At 62.6% G+C, this 17,647-nt stretch overlaps 1 protein-coding gene across 4 annotated transcripts in view; it reads right to left on the bottom strand.

The window, feature by feature from the left end:
- Positions 1–211: 211 nt before the first annotated feature.
- Positions 212–17,647, bottom strand: part of VAV2 (vav guanine nucleotide exchange factor 2) — a 146,514-nt gene continuing 129,078 nt past the window's right edge. For 3 of the 4 annotated variants that reach the window (XM_039255164.1, XM_039255165.1, XM_039255167.1), the window contains 12 exons: positions 16,954–17,055; positions 16,403–16,491; positions 13,766–13,782; positions 12,886–12,907; positions 12,325–12,452; positions 11,048–11,122; positions 9,694–9,746; positions 8,682–8,798; positions 6,799–6,886; positions 5,284–5,407; positions 3,528–3,682; positions 212–2,104 (listed from right to left, as the gene is read on the bottom strand). In XM_039255164.1, coding sequence (XP_039111095.1) covers positions 2,057–2,104; positions 3,528–3,682; positions 5,284–5,407; positions 6,799–6,886; positions 8,682–8,798; positions 9,694–9,746; positions 11,048–11,122; positions 12,325–12,452; positions 12,886–12,907; positions 13,766–13,782; positions 16,403–16,491; positions 16,954–17,055 — 1,018 coding nt within the window. In that variant the 3' untranslated portion in view covers positions 212–2,056. Of the gene's footprint in view, positions 2,105–3,527; positions 3,683–5,283; positions 5,408–6,039; positions 6,355–6,798; positions 6,887–8,681; positions 8,799–9,693; positions 9,747–11,047; positions 11,123–12,324; positions 12,453–12,885; positions 12,908–13,765; positions 13,783–16,402; positions 16,492–16,953; positions 17,056–17,647 lie in introns of those variants that run through there. The other variant, XM_039255166.1, reaches the window with a different exon arrangement.

Raw genomic sequence — 17,647 nt, 5'->3', positions numbered from 1 at the left:
CCGGGACCCCCAGACCCCTGACCCGCATGCACCAGGCTCCTAAGTGTTCACAGCTAATGTCAGGCCCCAGGTCCAAAGTCCCTCCGGAGGGCGTCCTATGAACCCCCCACCCCCGCCTCCCAGCCTGCCCCGGCCCGCCTCCCCTCCGGGGTCATGCAGTGCACACCCAAACCAAACACGGTTCAAAACAAACGAAAAACAAAACAAAACATTCACAGAAACCAGGTTCTCAATTGTTTTCTCAGCATCCTTCGTTGCCGTGACGCCTTGTTCCATGAGGGTCTCAAATATACATCACTTTCCTGCTCTCATCAAATATCTTCCTTATTATTCACAGATACATAATGGGAACTCTGGGTGAAATAATTACAAACTGTTTTTTCCCTTAAAAAACAAGCCAAACCGAAAACAAAACGATCAAAACAACAAAAACAGAACCTTTTTGACAACAGTAAACACGAAAGGGGCCGGCTGGTTTCTCCCCACCGCCCCCAACCCTAGGCTTGTGGCCGTGGGAGCCGCGGGCTGCGTGCAAAGTGCCGGGTGCGCCCTGATGGTGGGGACGCGGGGCTGCTCTCCCCGAGGCCAACTCTCCGCTTCCCTCCTCTCAGCCCTCTGCCCCCAAACACGATCCTGTTCATGCTCGCATCTCAAGCCTCTGCAGACCACCTTCGCTCTTCCCCTGGCGTCTAACTGCCCCCAACCCCTCCCTGCCTCCTCCCCGGGCCGGACACTGTGTGCGGGAGTCGAGCCTGGAGGCCACGTGGCTGACCTCAGAGGGAGCCCAGGGTGCAGCAGGAGCTAGGCTTCCCCATGCCGGGGCTTGCCTGGTCCCCGCCCCCTGCAGCAGGCAGGGCAGCTGATCAAGGGGCAGGGGACACACACAGCACAGCCCGGGTCTCACCAGCAGCTGCGGCACAGAGCTCGAGGGGTGACGGCGCCCCTAGGTCTCATGCAACATCCAGGCAGAGAAAAGGGTGTGGGCGAGACAGCCAGAGGCCAAAGGCCAGGAGTCCGGAAGGGGAGTTCAGGGGGTAGGGCCACCCCCAAGAGCACTTATTTGGAGCTGGCCACGGCCAAGTTCACGGGCTGCAGGAGGAAGACTTGCGGGGGCGGAGGCACCGGCACCTGGGCGAAGGCTGGGGGCCCCGCAGGAGCCACGCGCACGACACAGGAGACCCGGGGGCGGCCACCTGCTGGTGGGCCCGGGGGACCTCCTTCCGGAGAGGAGTGCGAGTAGCAGGGGCCGGGCCCACGTCGGGGTTTACGAAAGGTGTATCCGCCTGACAGCAGGACAGGACAGACACACTCCCGGGACTCGGGGCGGGGGCAGTACCGTTGACTGGGGAGGAGGCTCCGCCCCTTCGTCCTTCGCTTGGGCTCCTTCCTGAGAGGGACTCCCCCCCCCCGCCCTGGGCAGTGCCTGCATACCCCTAGTGGGAGGGTCGCGAGGAGGTCAAGGGGGCCTGCGCGGACGCCTTCGCAGTGCTCCCTCCTGCTACACCTGAGCACAGCCGGGGCTGAGCAGGGGCTGCGGCAAACGGCCCAGCTCTGGTCCCTTCTGACCCCCTAGGCCCGAGGCTGCCCCCCTGGGAGCAGCAGGAAGCAGGCAGGCTGAGTGTTCCGGGCTGAGCAGACGGGGCTGGGGGGAAGGTCCCCTCTGTAGTCCCCGTCCTCCCTGGGCGAGCACCCACCGTTCAGACCTGGGCTCCTTGATGCCGTTTCAACAGGACAGGGGCCAGGTGAGCTCTGGCCTCAGCTGTCGCCCAGAACCTGGCTCAGGACGCCCGGGGCGCTCCCTCCCCTCGGCGCTCCGGTGGTGGCCGTCATGACAGGGCCGGCCCAGCCCTCTATGTACAAGCAGCGTACCCAGGACGGGCCACCGAGGGCAGACTGACGGGGGGCCGGTTCGCACGTGGGATTCTCTCCCATCCCCATGGGCTGCTGAAGACTGGAAGGTTGGCGGGCATGTCCCCTCTGAGTCACAGAACTAGAGACAGACGTCAGAGCTGGACTCTTCCGAGAAAACCCACGAGTCCTGTCCACGTGGCTGTGGTCACTGGATGCCTTCCTCCTCTACGTACGTCGACGGAAACCAGCCGATCTGAAAAAGATGGCAGGCTCACGTGAGCGCGCGCACGCACGGTCTGCACATGTATGCGCACATGTCAGGGTGAGGGACGGCAGAGGCTCGTGGGAATGGGGGATCCTTCAAAAGACTGGAGTTCGGAGTTCGAAGCCAGGCTTGCCCCAAGGCGGGGGCCCTGGCAAAGACAAAGAGCCTGGTGGAGCTGCGGCCCAGGGTATCCCTAATCCATCAGCCCCCCAGCAGTTCATGATGACTTACTGGCGGCCAGAAAACAATTACATCCTCCCTGGAGAAAATAACATGAAGCCAAGCCTCGGTAGCATTCTATACACAGGCTCATTATTCGACTGGGACCGGGTCACAGACACCAAGAGGAAATGCAGGTAATGGAAACCAATCTACAGGTCATCCACATACGAGGGTCATCAGTCTGGAGATGTAAGTGACTCTGACGTAACATGTTCGAGAAAACAGCTGATAGAGCATAAAACTTTACCCGTGAACTGAAGTCAGAAATCAAATAGAAATCAAAGAACTGGGAAATACGACTGAAATTAAGAATCGACTAGGATTCAGCAGCAGATGAGACAGAGCGGAGGAGAGCCCTGGTGAACTGGAAGATGGGCCGATGGAAAGTAGCTGGATGGGAAATAAGCAAATGGGTGGAAAACTCATGAAACCAGGTAAGTAACATCTGGACCACGATGAAAAGACCTGACACCTGTGTGAAAACAGCCGCAGAGGGAGAAAACTTGAAAACTAGTGGTACAGCCCTCCAGGTCAGCAGCGAGGACTCGGTGGCCTCACACTTCTGAGGGGCTGTCAGGTTGAAAGCGGATCTGACCTGAGGCCTCAGAGGGGCAGACAACACGCTAGGTGGAGGCTGACCAGCTCCCGCCACCCGGCAACGGAATGGTGAGCAATGGGAGCCAAGGCAGGAGACGCTGCACAGCCCAGTGTGTCTGCCTGGGTGAGTGCTGACAAACCCAGTCAAAGCCAGGGGATCCAGACGGGCTACAGGGATAAGGGGCCACGGAGTGTTGCAAGGTCATGGGTGGACAGGGAAGAGAGTCCTCAGGAAGAGCACGAAGGGGCAGGCAGAGTGGGTGGGAAGCCGGTGTGCCTCTTCCCATCTGCCCAGGGTGGGAGACAGGCCAGTGAGGACACCTGGGCCCTGCTGTCGAACTGCAGCCGCTCAGCCTTCAAAGGAGGCTCGGGCACGTGCAGGTGACGCGGAGCATGGGTGCAAAACACATCCCCCTGCACGACCACAAAGGGCCGCAGAGTGGGACCGAGGGCGGATACGGGGTCACGCAGGCCCGGCTCCGGCCCCAGCGGGGCAGCTCGGGGCCGTGGCTCAGCAGGGCTCGGCAGGGCGCTGGGGCCGGCTGAGCTGAGGTGCCGGCCTGCCCGCACCCGGCCGGAATGGGCGGCTCACCCGTCCGTTGGCCTCGCCCTTCCACCAGCCCTGGTCCCCGCCAATGCGGCTGTAGATCTTCACCAGGTCGCCTTCCCGCAGCGAGAGCTCACGCATGTCCCGGGCTGCAAAGTTGTACCTGGCCACGGCTGTGCCGATGACACGAGGTGTGAACACTGTGGGGGGAGACAGGCAGGGTCACAGTGCCGGCGGGGGCCGGGGGGCAAGCTGGGTCCCCCTGGGGCCTGGCCCTGTGCCCAGAGCGGAGGGCCGGCCGGCAGAAGGGCTCTGAAGGCACAGACTGTGCTCCAGGTCCACCAGACCTACAGGCGGTGGCCCCCACGGCCCCCCCGCGAAGGCCCTGCAGAGTGGCCGCCACCCGCGCTGGCTCACAAGCAGCAGGTGTGAGCGTGGGCTCAGAGTGGAGGCTGGGGCGCTGATCACCACAACCTCCTCGGGCCCCAGCCCTGCCTGCCCGGTGCGCGAGGGCCACTCAGCTGGCCCGGCCTGCACGCCGACGGAGTGCCCGGGGCCAGACCCCAGGGTGCCGGGGCCTGGACACCGGGCTGCACCCACCCAGCTGGGGACAGTGACCGTGGTGGACAGGACACACAGAGAGGACTCTGGCAGCGGAGGGCCAAGCAGTCGCGCCCAACTGAGACCCGGTCCCCCTACCTCCAGGCCCACCCAGTGGGGCCGCCCGGTGTGTCCCCGCCATCACCCCGGGGGTGGCCACCGATGCTCCCAGAGGCAAAGCTCTCAGCGAGCGAGGAGGGACAGTGCTGACAAGCTGGGGAGCGGCCATGGGGTGAGCGGGCGAGAGGTGACAGCAGTGAGGAGGGTGGCGCCGGGCCTGACCGTGCCCTCTGCCCCACCCCCGCCGGCCAGGCGATCCCTTCCCTGTGCCTGTCCCCTCCCCTCGGCCCCGCCCTGTGCCGGGCCAGGGGTCGCTGCGGGAGCCTTCCAGCGGGGGCTGCGGGCCAGCGGGCGGCAGGCCGGGCCCCCCCACGCCCCGAGCGCCCGCGGTACCTGACCAGAAGGGAGTGGAGGAGCCCTGAGAGGCAAAGCTGAGGCCCTGAGGACTGAGAAAAGAAAAGTTGTAGGAGGCGCAGGAAGCTGCAAAGAGGCGAGAGAGAACGTGAAAGGGGAGCGCAGGCAGAGCGCAGGAGTGCGGGGGTGCGGGGCCAGGCCTGCCGGGCGGGGCTGCCCCTCCCACCACCTCTCTGTGCCCCTTTCCTGGACCCCATAGGACCTCCTCCCAGCGGGTGGGCTCCAGGGTTTCTGGAGCCCCTTGTCCAGCCCGCACTAGGTGCTCCTCTCCGGACCCGTGGGGACCCGCATGCCGGGCCCACCCTGCCTCTAACGCCAGGTGGCCTCGAGCAAGACGCTCCCCTGTCCCCGCTGCCTGGCCGCAGACACAGGTGCCAGATCTGCTCCCTCCCAGCAAGGACCTGGGGGGGGAGGTGGGCTGGGGCCGGGGAGGGAGCTAAACGCAGGTGGGGCCTGCCCTGTTCTCACCCCATGCTGACCCCCGGGCAAGGGCGTCCAGGCAGGGAGCCACGTGCCAGAGCTGGCACTCCCCGCCCGTCACAGGGGCCACAGGACACCCTGGCTCAGGGGCTGCGCTTGTGACGGGGGAGGGGCACCGCCCTGGCTTGGCTCCCACAGGAAAGCCTTCCTCGAGGGCAGGTGGGCAGTGAGAGCCGGGGCCGTGGGAAGCGGGCAGAGCAGACGCCTCTGGGCGAGCGCCGGTTTGCCGGGCGGGGGCGGGCGTTACCTGGGGACCGGCTGGAGGCCCTGGTGGCCGCGCGCTCCCGTGACTTGTATGGGTACTTGAGCGTGGTGTCCAGCTGCTTGAAGCTCTCCTTGAGGGAGTGGCACTGATAGTATTCCACCAGCTCCTGCAGAACACGCGTGCTCACCGCTGCTCACCGCCTCCAGGCAGTCCTCCCCGGCGCCCTGGCCTCCCTCTCCCACCTCAGTTTCACTTGGGGGACTTGTCTTCTTGACCCTGCGAGCTCCCCACTCCTGCTCTCGGCCCAGCGCCCTGCGCAGGGTGAGTGGTCAGAATCTCAAAGGCTCTGAGCCAGCAGCTTCCCTCCAGCTGCTGCTGAACGAAAATCAGGGGCCGACGCTGAGCATGACGCTGGGATCCCCTCGCTCTCTTTCTGATGGAGAGAGCCTGACCCCCTCACGCCTCCGACAGCAGGGAAGGGCTTCCAGAAAGAACAGCACGTGCCAGTGACCAAATGCCCTGTGATTACCGGTGTGGAGAGGAGCGGGCAGTGCCAGCGGCGAAGCTGACCGCGTGGAAGAGTCCGTAAACAGAAACCACACCCCAGCTATTGTTCGAGTCGAGGGGCCTCCCCTGAGCCTGAACTGGGGACACCTTTCTGCTTGGTGCTTTTCTGCGGCCTCGGCAGCCTTGTCTAAGAGCTCACGTAATTTAGGAAAGACACAATAGGTTTAATTAAAAATCATGCTAAGAACTGTGCCTTGGGACACCTGGGCGGCTCAGTCGGTTAAGCGTCCTACCTCGGCTCAGGTCATGATCTCGCGGTTCGTGGGTTCGAGCTCCACATTGGGCTCTGCACTGTTGGTGCAGAGCCCGTTTCAAATCCTCTTTTTCCGCACCTCCCCTGCCTGCATTCTCTCTCAAAATAAGTACACATTTATAAAAAAAAAATAAATAAATAAAAAAAGAAGAGGGGAAAGAACTGTGCCTTTACCTGCATTCTGACTGGGGGGCTGCTGGAAGCCACCGGCTGGGAGCCCGGCTGCAGGGTAGGCACTGGGGGGGGCTGGGAGCCCAGGTGCAGGGTAGGCATGGGGGGGGCTGGGAGCCCGGCTGCAGGGTAGGCACTGGGGGGGTCTGGGAGCCGGGCTGCGGGGTAGGCACTGGGGGTGGCTGGGAGCCCGGCTGCGGGGTAGGCACTGGGGGGGGAAGCTGGGAGCCCAGGTGCAGGGTAGGCACTGGGGGGGGCGGCTGGGAGCCCAGGTGCAGGGCTGGGCCCTAGGCTTTCTGTCTGCAGTGATGGACACGCAAGGCAGGCCGGGCCCTCCCCTCACTGTGCACGGAGCCCACCTGGCCCTTTGGGGGCAGGAGCCTCAACGCAGGGGCTGTGACCTAACTGTCCCAAGGTGCTCTCCAAACCCACTTCCCGGACCTTCCCTGCTGGCAGGAAAGCACAGCCTACAGGGGGCGGGGTGCAGGAGGCCACGGTAGCGGTGGGGCCTCTGGGCCTTCCCATGAGCCCTGCAGCAAGGCCGAGGGAGCCACGGGATCACCTACCAAGAGGCTTTCGAATTTCTTCGCTTCCGTGATGTGGACCCAGCTGTCCTTCTCCACCACCTTGATGTGCTTCACCTCGTCATTGAACCTGGGCAAAGCGCAGGGCCTGGAGGTCACCACTCAGGCCACGTGGCCCCCAGCCGGGGGTCCAGTCTGCTGGAGCAAAGACCCCTGCCCTCGGCCCTCCTGCCCCCCTCCCCCGGGCCTCTCCAGGGTCAGCCTGCAGGGTCTCAGGCCCCAAAGCCCATGCTCTGTCAGCCCACGGTGGCCTCCTGTCCTGGGGTTCTGCTCATTCTCCTCTCTGCGCGGGGGACATGGTCCTTCTCCCCGTTTCCCCATTGCCCATGGCCCCGGAGGCCCCAGGGGAGCAACCCCGCCCAGCCCTGATGCCACTGAACATTCTCCTCCGCACCCTCCACTCCAGCCGACGGGCTCCCCAGACGGAGCTGCCCCTCTGCCGGGAAGGCTCACCCTCCCGCCATCCTCACCCCCTGAGCCCGCGTCCTCAGGTCTCAGTTCCAGTGTGATTCTGCTGGAGCGTCCCCCCCTCCAGACGACATCACGAGGAAACACACCAACATCGCTACAGAGCAAAAGCCCTCAGCAAGACTCCCCACGCATACGTCTACATAAACTGAATATTTAAAACCTCACAAGCCACAGCCAGATGGGACATTCCGAGAATGTCAGGCTGGTTGAACAACTGGAAACCAGGTAAGCAAATGAACAACTGGCAAATAACCAGGTGCCGGCTGGCCAGCGTCCCCTCCCGTGGGGCCTTTGCACACCGCCCGCCGTTCCTCAAGGATTTAAAGTTGCCCACACATGCTCAGCCCACCCCAGCTCCCTGGGCCGCTCTCAGCCCCACGGGGGAGCCCTGTGAGCCGGGCACACAAGGTGCTAGGTGGACTCCTACCTGGCGAGTGATGTGTCTGTCACCTCCACTGCAGACCTGCCACCCCACTGCCTCCCTGGGCCCTCATGAGCCCATTACCACCCCACCGCACTGTCACACCTCACGAGGCTCCCCTCGGCCACTGCAGGTATGTGGCAACCTCAGCTGGGGAGCAGGCTCTGCCTAGTGGGTGACCTGGGCCATGTCTACCCGTTTCACTGGACATCTGTCCCTCCTAATGCTGGTCTTTGTTCTCAAGAGCCAGCAGGCTGGTTTCGGGCTCCAGGCAGTTGTGGGCGCCCTGGAAAGGCTGCGCCTCCAGCACTCCCACCTCTGGGGGTCTTCAGCCCCCATCTGTACCTGGGGACTCCGGCCCTGGATGAGCGGAGGTACCCACACACCATCTCTCTTGGACTTAGAACGGGGGGGAGGGGCATTCTCACACACGTGCGCACACACAGGCGTGCCTGTCGACCGCATGTGAGGGCCGGCACCTCAGGCGCCCGGGATCTCGGTCCCCACCGGGTGCAGGAAAGCGGTGACACAGAGGAAGGGGCGAGCCAACGCTGGGGGGTGAGGCTGGGAGGGGCCTGCCCCTGGACACGGGCCACCCTGTGGGGCAGCAGATGAAGCAGGCAGGACCTTGAGGGTCACCACGGCAGACCCCTCTATTTGCTGGCCTGCGGGCGGTCGGGGGTCCTCAGCCAATGGGACCACCCAGCAGTCAGGCTCTGTCTCCTGAAGGGGCGGGGGCAGCTGCTGGGCAGGAGGACCCCGGGACAAAGGCTGAGGCCACAAGGCCACAGGGGTGTGACCTTCCCATTCTCCCCGAAGCCCCTGGTGCCGGGAAGACCCCGACCTTGTATGGCGTCCCTGCCCGGCTCTGACACCTGAGCTTGTGTGGTCCCTGCATTCTTAACAGGGGACGGAGCCCACGGGGCGGCTTCGGGCTGGACGTCGTCACACACGTCCCGGGGCCACCACGTACTTGATGCTTATGGCGAAGCGCTCCGCCTCGGCCGGCCGCTCCCTGATCAGGTAGGTCCCGCTGGTGTGCGATTTCAGCAGGTTGTCCGTCTGCTGTCTCTCCATGTTGCCCGCGAACCTAGCGGGCGGGACGAAGTGGGCGGTGAACACGGCGACAGTCCAGGACGCCCTGGCCTCTGCGGCGGCGCTGACCTGCGTCAGGAGCCCGTCCTGCGGGAGGGGCTCGCGTGGGGGGCGGGGAGACCGTCGTGGGGAGGGATCCGGCCCCCAGACCCCAGCCCGGCCCCAAGGGGTTTCCGCAGAACCCGGCCCGCAAGAGGCGCTCAACGCACATTAGCGCACATCTCTCGGTTTTCGTCGTTGAAAGCGCGGTAGTAAATAAAAGCTCGCGTGTGGGGTGGACCGCAGCATCTCAGATGCAGAGGAAGAGGCCACACCGCGTGCAGAGGAGGCTGGGACACCGAGCTTGCACGCGTCACGCCGCTGGGCACGCGGGGTGAGCCCCGAACGCAAGCCCCAAGGCCAGACGTTCCTGGGGTAGAGGTTTGCCCACTGCTCTGGGGCCACCTCAGGGCGCGGCGCACAGGGACCCACTACCACTGAGGCTGCGCCCGGAGGGCCCAGCAGGCAGAGCGATACAAGCTGGACCCCAAGGCCGACTGGGGTCTGTGACCCATTCCTAGAAAACCCACCTTCATGCTTTCGTCAGTGCGAACAGCCCTGTGATCTCACGGAGCAACAACACGGATTAATGTGCAATTATAAATCTGGCCTTAAATGTACCGCTTTTATATACTTTCCATGAGGAAGCACCATTAAACTCATGTAAACAAAAAAAAGAGCTTCGTTCTCCCAAGTGAATTGAATGTGATGACCTGTTTTGGCTGTGAGGAAACCCCAGTCTTGGGGTCTGGAAGACACCCCCAGGCTCCCAGACACGGCCAGCGAGGCCTCAGCCACCCTGGGCCCCCCTCGTGGGCGGGGCTGGAGGCCACCGCGGCTGACCCACTCACCAGGGGTATTCCGCATAGTCAATCTCCCGCGAGGGCGGCCGGCTGACGGGTGGCTGGTGGGAGAGAACATACACATTAATGTGTCCCTGGGGGCTCCCTGAGTGGGGCCCGAGGGGGCTTGTCATCAGGGACCCGACACTGGCTACCAGGGAGTCTGAGGACTCAGCCCCAGAGCCACTGGACGGGGACGTCCCTAAGGGCAGCGGCCGGGACTCACTGTCCCTGAGTAGATGCTCAGGGGTTTTGACTGACTGAATGAATGTATGATCGACTGAATGAACAGCAACCAACCCGACAGGGCACTTATCCCCCAGGAAGGGGGTGACGAGAGACCAGGGCAGTGACCGGGGCACACCCCAGAGTGAGAGTTCTCTGTCACACAGGGGCTCACAGCCCCAAGGGTAGGTGTCCAGGCGGCAGGCAACACACAGGCCGGGCAGCCCAAGACCCCTGACTGGGCCCCCCTCACTTTGCCACAGGGTGGGCAAGGCCCTTCACCATGCAGATGGGGAAACTGAGGCCCAATGCGGGGCCTGAAGGCCATAGCAGGGCTCCTGTGCTGTCTGGACCTGCCTCCTGCTCCCTCTGGAGAAACTTCCCTCTTGCACCTTTTAAATGCCTTTTTCTTGGGGGGGGCGCGTCTGGGGGGCTCAGTCAGTTGAGTGTCCGACTCTTGATTTCAGCTCAGGTCATGATCCTCGGACTGTGGGATCAAGCCCTGTGTCTAGCTCCACGCTGAGTGTGGAACCTGCCTGAGATGCTCTGTCTCTCTCTGCCCCCTCCCCTGCTTGCTCTTTTTCTCTAAAAATGAATAAATACATACATACCTGAATGAATGAATACATAAATGAATAAAATGCCTTTTTTTGGGGGGTGGAGATAATTGAATTATTGAAGGCTGATTGCATGATGCCTTTTGTGGCAGAGAAAGGAGAAAGACTTGATTGACATCACTTGGCCAAAGGAAAGGCCACACTACCCTTTCCCCAATCATCACAGAGTCCGGCTCTGAACTCTGTCGTCTGGGGAGTCTCCTCCCTGGGGGCCGTACAACAGTCCCCGGAAGACTTACAGAGCCCCCGAATTTGGAGAAAGGCAATCTTTTTGGTCTTTTGTGCATCACGACTGCTGCAGAAATGCCTGTTTTTGTGTTTCTAAAACCACAAGAAATGCAGCACCCTGGCCCCACCCCATCTGCTCTCTGGGCACAGCCCCCCAACTCTGGGGCCAGCTCACAATTGCCACTTAGCAAGGGTGTCCTGAACGAGCCCGGACACCCCAAGGGAGGAGAGAGCCCACAGAGCCCCCAGGCTCTTAGCCACAGAGTTCTAGAGGCTTCTGCGCAAGTGCTCACCCTTCCATCCACAGGGCAGGGCTTCACGGACGAGCTAGGAAAGTAGCCTGACTTCCTGGTCTGCACCAGCCGACCCTGGAAGGAGACAGGTGATGGGGGCTGGGCCTGGCCAGAGGGAGTGAGGGTGGGCGGCTCATCCCAAGGACGCGGTGAGGGCAGTTCCTAAGAAGAGTGTGTGTTGGCACTACTCCATGCTGTAGCCTCAGCCGACCTCACGACCGCTGGGCAGGAAAGAGCGTGATGCCCCACTTCCCAGATGGGAACGCTGAGGCCCAGAATTGAGGGCTAGAGCCCCACCCCCTGGTGCATCTGGTAGAAGGCAGACACTGCCCAGGAGTCTGCAGGGGCCGAGGGCCGGCTTTTGCTCTCCCGTCTGCCTGGAACAGATTCCCAAAGTCCTCAGGCAGCTCTGCCTTGCCTCCCCCGTCACACGGGGGAGCAGAGCCCCCTGCAAGTCCACCCAGAACGGATGGCTCTGGTGACACATGGGCCCAAGAACTGGGCAGCTGGGGTCAGAGTGTGGCAGAGACTTTATACTGCAGACACCCTTCTGCACCTTTTAACCTGCATTTCTGTGAAGGCACGGTCTAGTACAATAAATTCATAAGTACGTGTGTAGTGACACGGACCATCACAAAACACGGACAGCAATGAGAGTAATGGGGACATTAACAAACATTTGCTCTAAGCAGGGCTCGGTCACCCCTGGTGGCCCGGGTGGGGCTGAGTCCCCCGAGCTCCTGTGGCACCATGCCGACCTCTGTGGGTCTCGGGCTCCCCTGGGCCCTGGGGCGGATGGGCGCAGAAAGCTCCACCTTTGAGGACCTTTTAACCAGAACTGTCAGTTTTGTGGCTCAGAGCTGTGAAGCGTTGGGGGACACCGTGTCCGTGTCTGTCTCTGCTCCACCAGATGGCACTTCTTGGGGGAAGGTGGCAGGAGCGTCTCAGTCATGGTGTCCCCCCCAGGGCTGAGCTCGACGGGTACCAGGCTGTCCCCATAATAACAGTGCTGGGCCGAGCTGGGGCGGGAGGGTGTGCGGGACACACCCCTGCAGGGGGCACACGGGAGGGGACATGGCACCCCCTTCCTGTGAGAGCAAACAGGGCTGGGGAGACCCCCAGAGCTCCTGCCCTGAAGGGCACAGAGGGCCGGCTGACAGCCCACTTCCCTCCCCCCGGGACGGTCCCTCACCCCCACACCTGCCCCTGCACGGGGACGGGACTCTGTACGCCTGCCCCAGGGGGCTCCGACCCCCCTCCCGGCCCCCAGCACCCACCTCCCACCACTGAGACTCAGGGTCGCCCCTCAGCAGCTCGATCACATCGCCCGTCTGGAAGGTCAGCACTGGCTTCCCGGGGGGAGCAGGGTTGCCATGGTAATTCTGCACGGCCACCATCTTGGGACCTGCGGGTACAGGGCAGGAGGGGGCCCCCCGCTCAGCAACTTGGTCCTGGCTGGCAGCCTGCCCCTCACGGCTTCCACCCTCGACGGTTAGAAGCCACAATCCTACCACGCAGCGCAAGCAGGGGGAATGAGGACGTGGGGACCAGGCCAAGTGACAGCCGAGGTGCTGTGACGCCCACCGTGCACAGGCGGGGTCTCTGGCTGCAGCCCAACCCTCCAACCGGGCCCTGACCCCCCTGTGCGCGCTGGGCCCTGCCTGCAGCCTGCGGCTCGTCAGGAACGATCAGCGGGATACAGTTATGCGCGGAGAGGGAGCCCGGAGCCCGGGAGGCCGGGCCAGGCTGGGTGAGGCTGGGAGGCCACCGCGGCGTGGCTCCCAGAGTGACGGCTGGCACGGACGGTGGCTGACAGGGCCCGGGCCCCACGGACTCACCCGGTCCTGCTCCTGAGGCGTCCTGTGAAGGCAAGGGCAAACCACAGTGATCAGAGAGGGCGGCCGAGCAGCGCCACCCCCTGCCCCCCACACTCCCAGAGGGAAGGGTCGAGGCAGGAAGCGGGGGTGGGGGGGGTGGGGAGAGGGACACATCGCAGACTCCCACAGGTGCTTGTGACACTGCTTCACTATGTGACAACACCCCCCCACCCGTTCTCGCCTACACCTTCCACCGCTGTGCCCTTCCACGGCCCTGGGACATCCATCCCTTCCTCTCCCATCCCTGGGCATTAATTCCCGCCTCCTCCAGGAAGCCTGCCCTGAGCACGCCAGGGCCTCCCTGCTCTGAGCCTGGAGCTTGTCATCTCTCTCTGGGACATGTCCCGCTGCGTGTGACTAAATGCTAAGTCTTTCCTCCTCCATGAGGGCATTTTTGTACCCCACACAAGGCCTAGGAAGCACCGCCCAAGTGCTAGTTCATTTGACCAGATTCCGCAAGGTGGGCAAGATGTGATGTCTACACTCCATAAGTGAATTCAGGGACGTCATCCCTGAGTCAACTGGACAGAGGGCTCTGAGCCGCAGCAGGATGGGGGGCAGGTGGGTGGACACATGTCACGGAGCTGGGCTCCCACAAGCCACCGGGCTGGCAGAGCCTGGGGGCAGCCCAGGCAGGGCGATGGCTGTAGGGGCCTCCAGCTGGCTCTGCCCGGGGACCCACGGAGGAAATCAAAGGCCCCCGGTGACCAACAGTGGCCTGTGTGCTAGCCGGTGTGGCCCCAGGAGGGGTGAGATCAGGAAGGGCAGGGAGTTCTGGGCTCGGGCACACGGGCCGTGTGGGGTGCGGAGCAGCGGGAAGAGAACCGTCGGGAGCACTCACCAGGTCTGCAGGAGAACCTGAAAAGGAAGCAGGGGAGGCGTTAGCAGACCAGCCACCAGCACCGAGGACCGGGGGGCTCCCGCCCGCATGGCAGGAGCTTCCGGGGGTGCCTAAGTGGGTAAGCGAGGCAAAGGTCAAGGCCATTCATTGCAGATGTGGGTCACGGACATGCACAGCTGGTGACTACACATGTCTCTCAATTGCTTCTGCTGGTGAATTCTGAGCTCTGGCTTTAGGGGCCCTGGGGGGACCCCGGCCTGGCAGATGGATTTCCTGCACGGGCCAGGTCTGCTCCAACGGCCGCAGCTGCCTGAGCCCCTGGGGCACACCTGGGCTCGGAGGCAAAGTTCCCACAACCGATCAGTGATGGCCGCCACGGCGAGGGACGAGAGGTGTCAGTACGCGCGTGCCTAGCGGCCGGCACGCTCACTCCCAGGCCTGTCAGACAGAAGGCAGATATTCCCAGGGCCCTTTCCGCCTGCCCCGGGGTGGCCCGAGGGGAGGAGACAGTGCCAGGCTGGGCCCCAGCCATCTGGCTAGCTGGGCTGCCAGTGCACCACCGGACAAAGCAAGACCACGACACCTAACGTGCGGGGCTAATGTGACCTCAACACCATCCGACACGCACAGGGGCAGACTGCTCTGGACAGTCTCCAACGGCCCCAGCAGAGCAGGCCCAGCGGGCGTCTGACGGGGAGGAGCGGGTGACGTAGCTGGCACCCACACGGAAGATGCCAGCTTCCCACAGGAGAGGCTTTCTGCGGACGGCCAGCACCGTTCTGTCATCCTGGCCCCGGGGGCAACCAAGACTTAATCTGCCTTTCCTCGGGTCACGGGCACAGCCTGGAGCTAGAGCCGGTGAAGTCCAAGGGGTCCTGTCCAGAGCCCGCGCCCAGTACGAAAGGCTTGAGTGCTGGCCCAGCTCAGAACTCTCCGGAATAAAACCAGGTGTCCACCGCAGGCTTTTAATGACATGTGGGGGGCGCTCATGAGAACCTGGACTTGAAAAGATAGGAAATTGCCCGTCTGGTGACACACCAACTACAGGCATAACGAAAACACCCAGATGTAAGAAGAGACTGGGCGGGCGGGCGGTCGTGCTCCTGCAGAGGGGAGAGGCGTCCACGAACAGCGGCCTGCCCGGCTGGGTCATGAGTGGTCTGTCTTCTGCTTTACCCTTCACTACTTTTCCCACGTTTTCTATGGGAAACCAGGGGACTAAAAACCCAGAAAGTTTCATTTTAAATCAGAAACCTTAGAAGGAAATAGTATATTAAAATATCACCTTTGGTTATTTCTTGATAAGTTCAAGGGTGATATTTATTTTCTTTTTATTGCATTTTTTCTCTCCCTCCCCCGTCTCCCCCCAAATCTTTGGTAAGTGAATATATTACTTGTAGGCTCAGGAAAAAAAAAAAGCCAGAACACAAGAACTGTCCCGTCGCCTAATGTGAGGGACAGGCTGCCACCAGAGGGCAGTATGCAGAGGCAAAGCTGAAAAGCAGTTGGTGACTGTGGGCTGTGGCCACAGCGTCTGGCCCAGAGGCTCGCGGGGCAGACTGGCCATGCGACTGGCCATGCGACAAGTCTGCCTGACCCGTCTGGCCCTCCTCCCAGGTCAGGGTGCCAGGCCAGCTGTCCCAGTAAATGAAAAATGGACCAAATCTTCCACTCTGGGCGGTGGTGTGTCAATGACAAGCATCCCTGATAATTTTTCCATCTCCCTGGAGTGAGTTAATCCCAACTCTGAGCACAGCTTGCCCGAGTGTGGACGCAGTGAGACAGACCGCCTCAGGGGGGTGTGGGAGGATCTGGGGTGCCCATGTGAAGTTCCGGGAGCAGAGCTCACCCAGGCTGGTGCTGCAGGATGAAGGCTCGATGCCTGTTTCCCACTCAGTTTGGTGCTCGGCCAGCCCTGCCTGGGGTGGCTCTGAAGCCTTCAGCTGCCGCAGGCTCGGAACTCCCTGAAATCCGCCGCCCACAGGAGCCCGGCAGGCCCAGGTCCCTTCCCCTCCCTGAGCCTAAGGCTCCCTGCTGACCAACGGGCCGGCAGAGAACGAGAGTGCTGTAGGTGCTGTGCGTATGTATGCACACGCGTGCGTGTAAACCACCTGCCGACGGTCTGCAGCTGTGGCTGCAGAATGCCAGTCCTCTCCGCGTACAGGAGAACCAGGCATAAGGGACAATCACGACCACGTTCCTCTGTGATCGAAAACCTCCACGCACCTGCCAAGAATGTTCTGTGCCCGTTTTGGGGTAGAGAGTCTCCAAGTTTTAAGCGAGTGGGGCAGGGCATGTAAAGAGGCAGAGAGAAATGCCGGAGTACCCCAGGAGAGAAGGTTCTGGAAGGGGACGCCCCACCCGCTGTGCCTCTTGATACGGCATGACCTGGGGCAGGTGTCCTGTCCTCTCTGAGTCTTGGTTTTCTCATCCGGTCCCAGGCCCACGGGGTCCCCGTGGTAGTAAAGGAGAATATGTGAAGACGGCCTGGGCCAGGAGGGAGGAGCCAGGGCAGCCGTTGGCCATGAGACCCTTAGGTGGGAGCAGGCGGGAGGTCGGGGGGGGGGGCGCCAAGGACCAGCTCCTGAGGCCTGGGTGCTGTGGGCGGGGCGGGGCTGGGCAGGGGGCGGTACTCACTGATCTTGCAGGGAGGTGTCACTTCCAGACACTCCTTGTGCGCCCCGACGCCACACTTGGTGCACAGGTAGCCCTGGTAGAAGGTACCCCTGCCCGGGGGAGGGTGGGATGGGAGTCAGACACGGTGCCAAGGGCAAGGCCCAAAGACCACCAGGCCTGCCTTGCCGTCCGCTCCTTGGATCCCCCATCGTCCCTCAACACCCCAGGCCTCCAAGACCCCCGCCCGAAGATGCAGCCTGGTGCTGGCTCCCCGCCCAGGCAGCCTCTGGTCTTGCTCTGCCACATTGTGTAGCAGGCCCCAGGCACCCACAGGGACAGTCACGTCCCCTCTGGCTACATCCAAACACCTGATGGACGAATCTCATGACACTGAAGGGACACTCCCCGGCCCCTCTGGGCCCAGCACAGCTCTGTCCTGGTGAGGGGCAGGTGGTCAGGGTGATGGGACATAGGACAGACACTCCCCTGAAAGTGGGCTGGGGGTGGGAGGGCAGGTAGGGGCTGGGGCAGGGGCGCAGGCGGGCGGGTAGGGGCTGGGGCCGGGGCCTCACCTGAGGAACATCCTGCAGGCTTTGCAGTTGGTGGTCTTGTCAAAAGTGTACATCTGGAAGCTGTGGTGGTTGGCGTTGGCTTTGTCTGGCCTGATGTTTGACCTGTCGGGGGAACGAGGGCGGGGCTCCCTGAGCTCCCCAGAGTCAGTGTGTACGTGGGGACTGGCCAGGTCAGGAGCGGGGGCCAAGACTCACAGCCAGGATCGGCCCTGACACCCCATGCAGAACGAGGATCTGGGCGGGGGCTTTAAGTGGTGCCACGCTGGCCGGAGGGCCTCTGGGAGAAGGTAAGGGGCCATGTCTGAGGGTCTGCAGGCAGGTGCGGGATCTGAAACAACTCAGCTAACGAACGCTTAGGGGCCTCGCTGCACACAAACCTCAAGTGGAAAACCTAAACGGCACACTGACCCAAGTGCAGACGGGATGTGGCACGGCTAGGAAGGCCAGAGGCAGAGACGAACCGGAAGCTACCTACCGGGGGGGGGGGCGGGGAGCGCACCTGTCCAGGGCCCCAGCCTGCCCCTCTGCAGGACCCAGGTCAGAAGGACCCTGCCACTCTGGCCTCAAGGCCTCGTGGGTCTGGGGACCCTACTGGTCACCATTCTCTGCTGGATGTATTGAGGCTCCTTCTCGATTTCATGGAAAAGGAGCCCTGTGCTTTCACAAAAAAGCAAACACCCACTAGCCTGTAAGG

The sequence above is a fragment of the Hyaena hyaena genome, unplaced genomic scaffold, assembly GCF_003009895.1.
Source record: "Hyaena hyaena isolate Hyena2069 unplaced genomic scaffold, ASM300989v1 scaffold_511, whole genome shotgun sequence".
Lineage (NCBI taxonomy): Eukaryota > Metazoa > Chordata > Mammalia > Carnivora > Hyaenidae > Hyaena > Hyaena hyaena.
The sequence above is the reverse complement of the archived record's forward strand: the minus strand, read 5'-3'. Positions and strand labels throughout refer to the sequence as shown.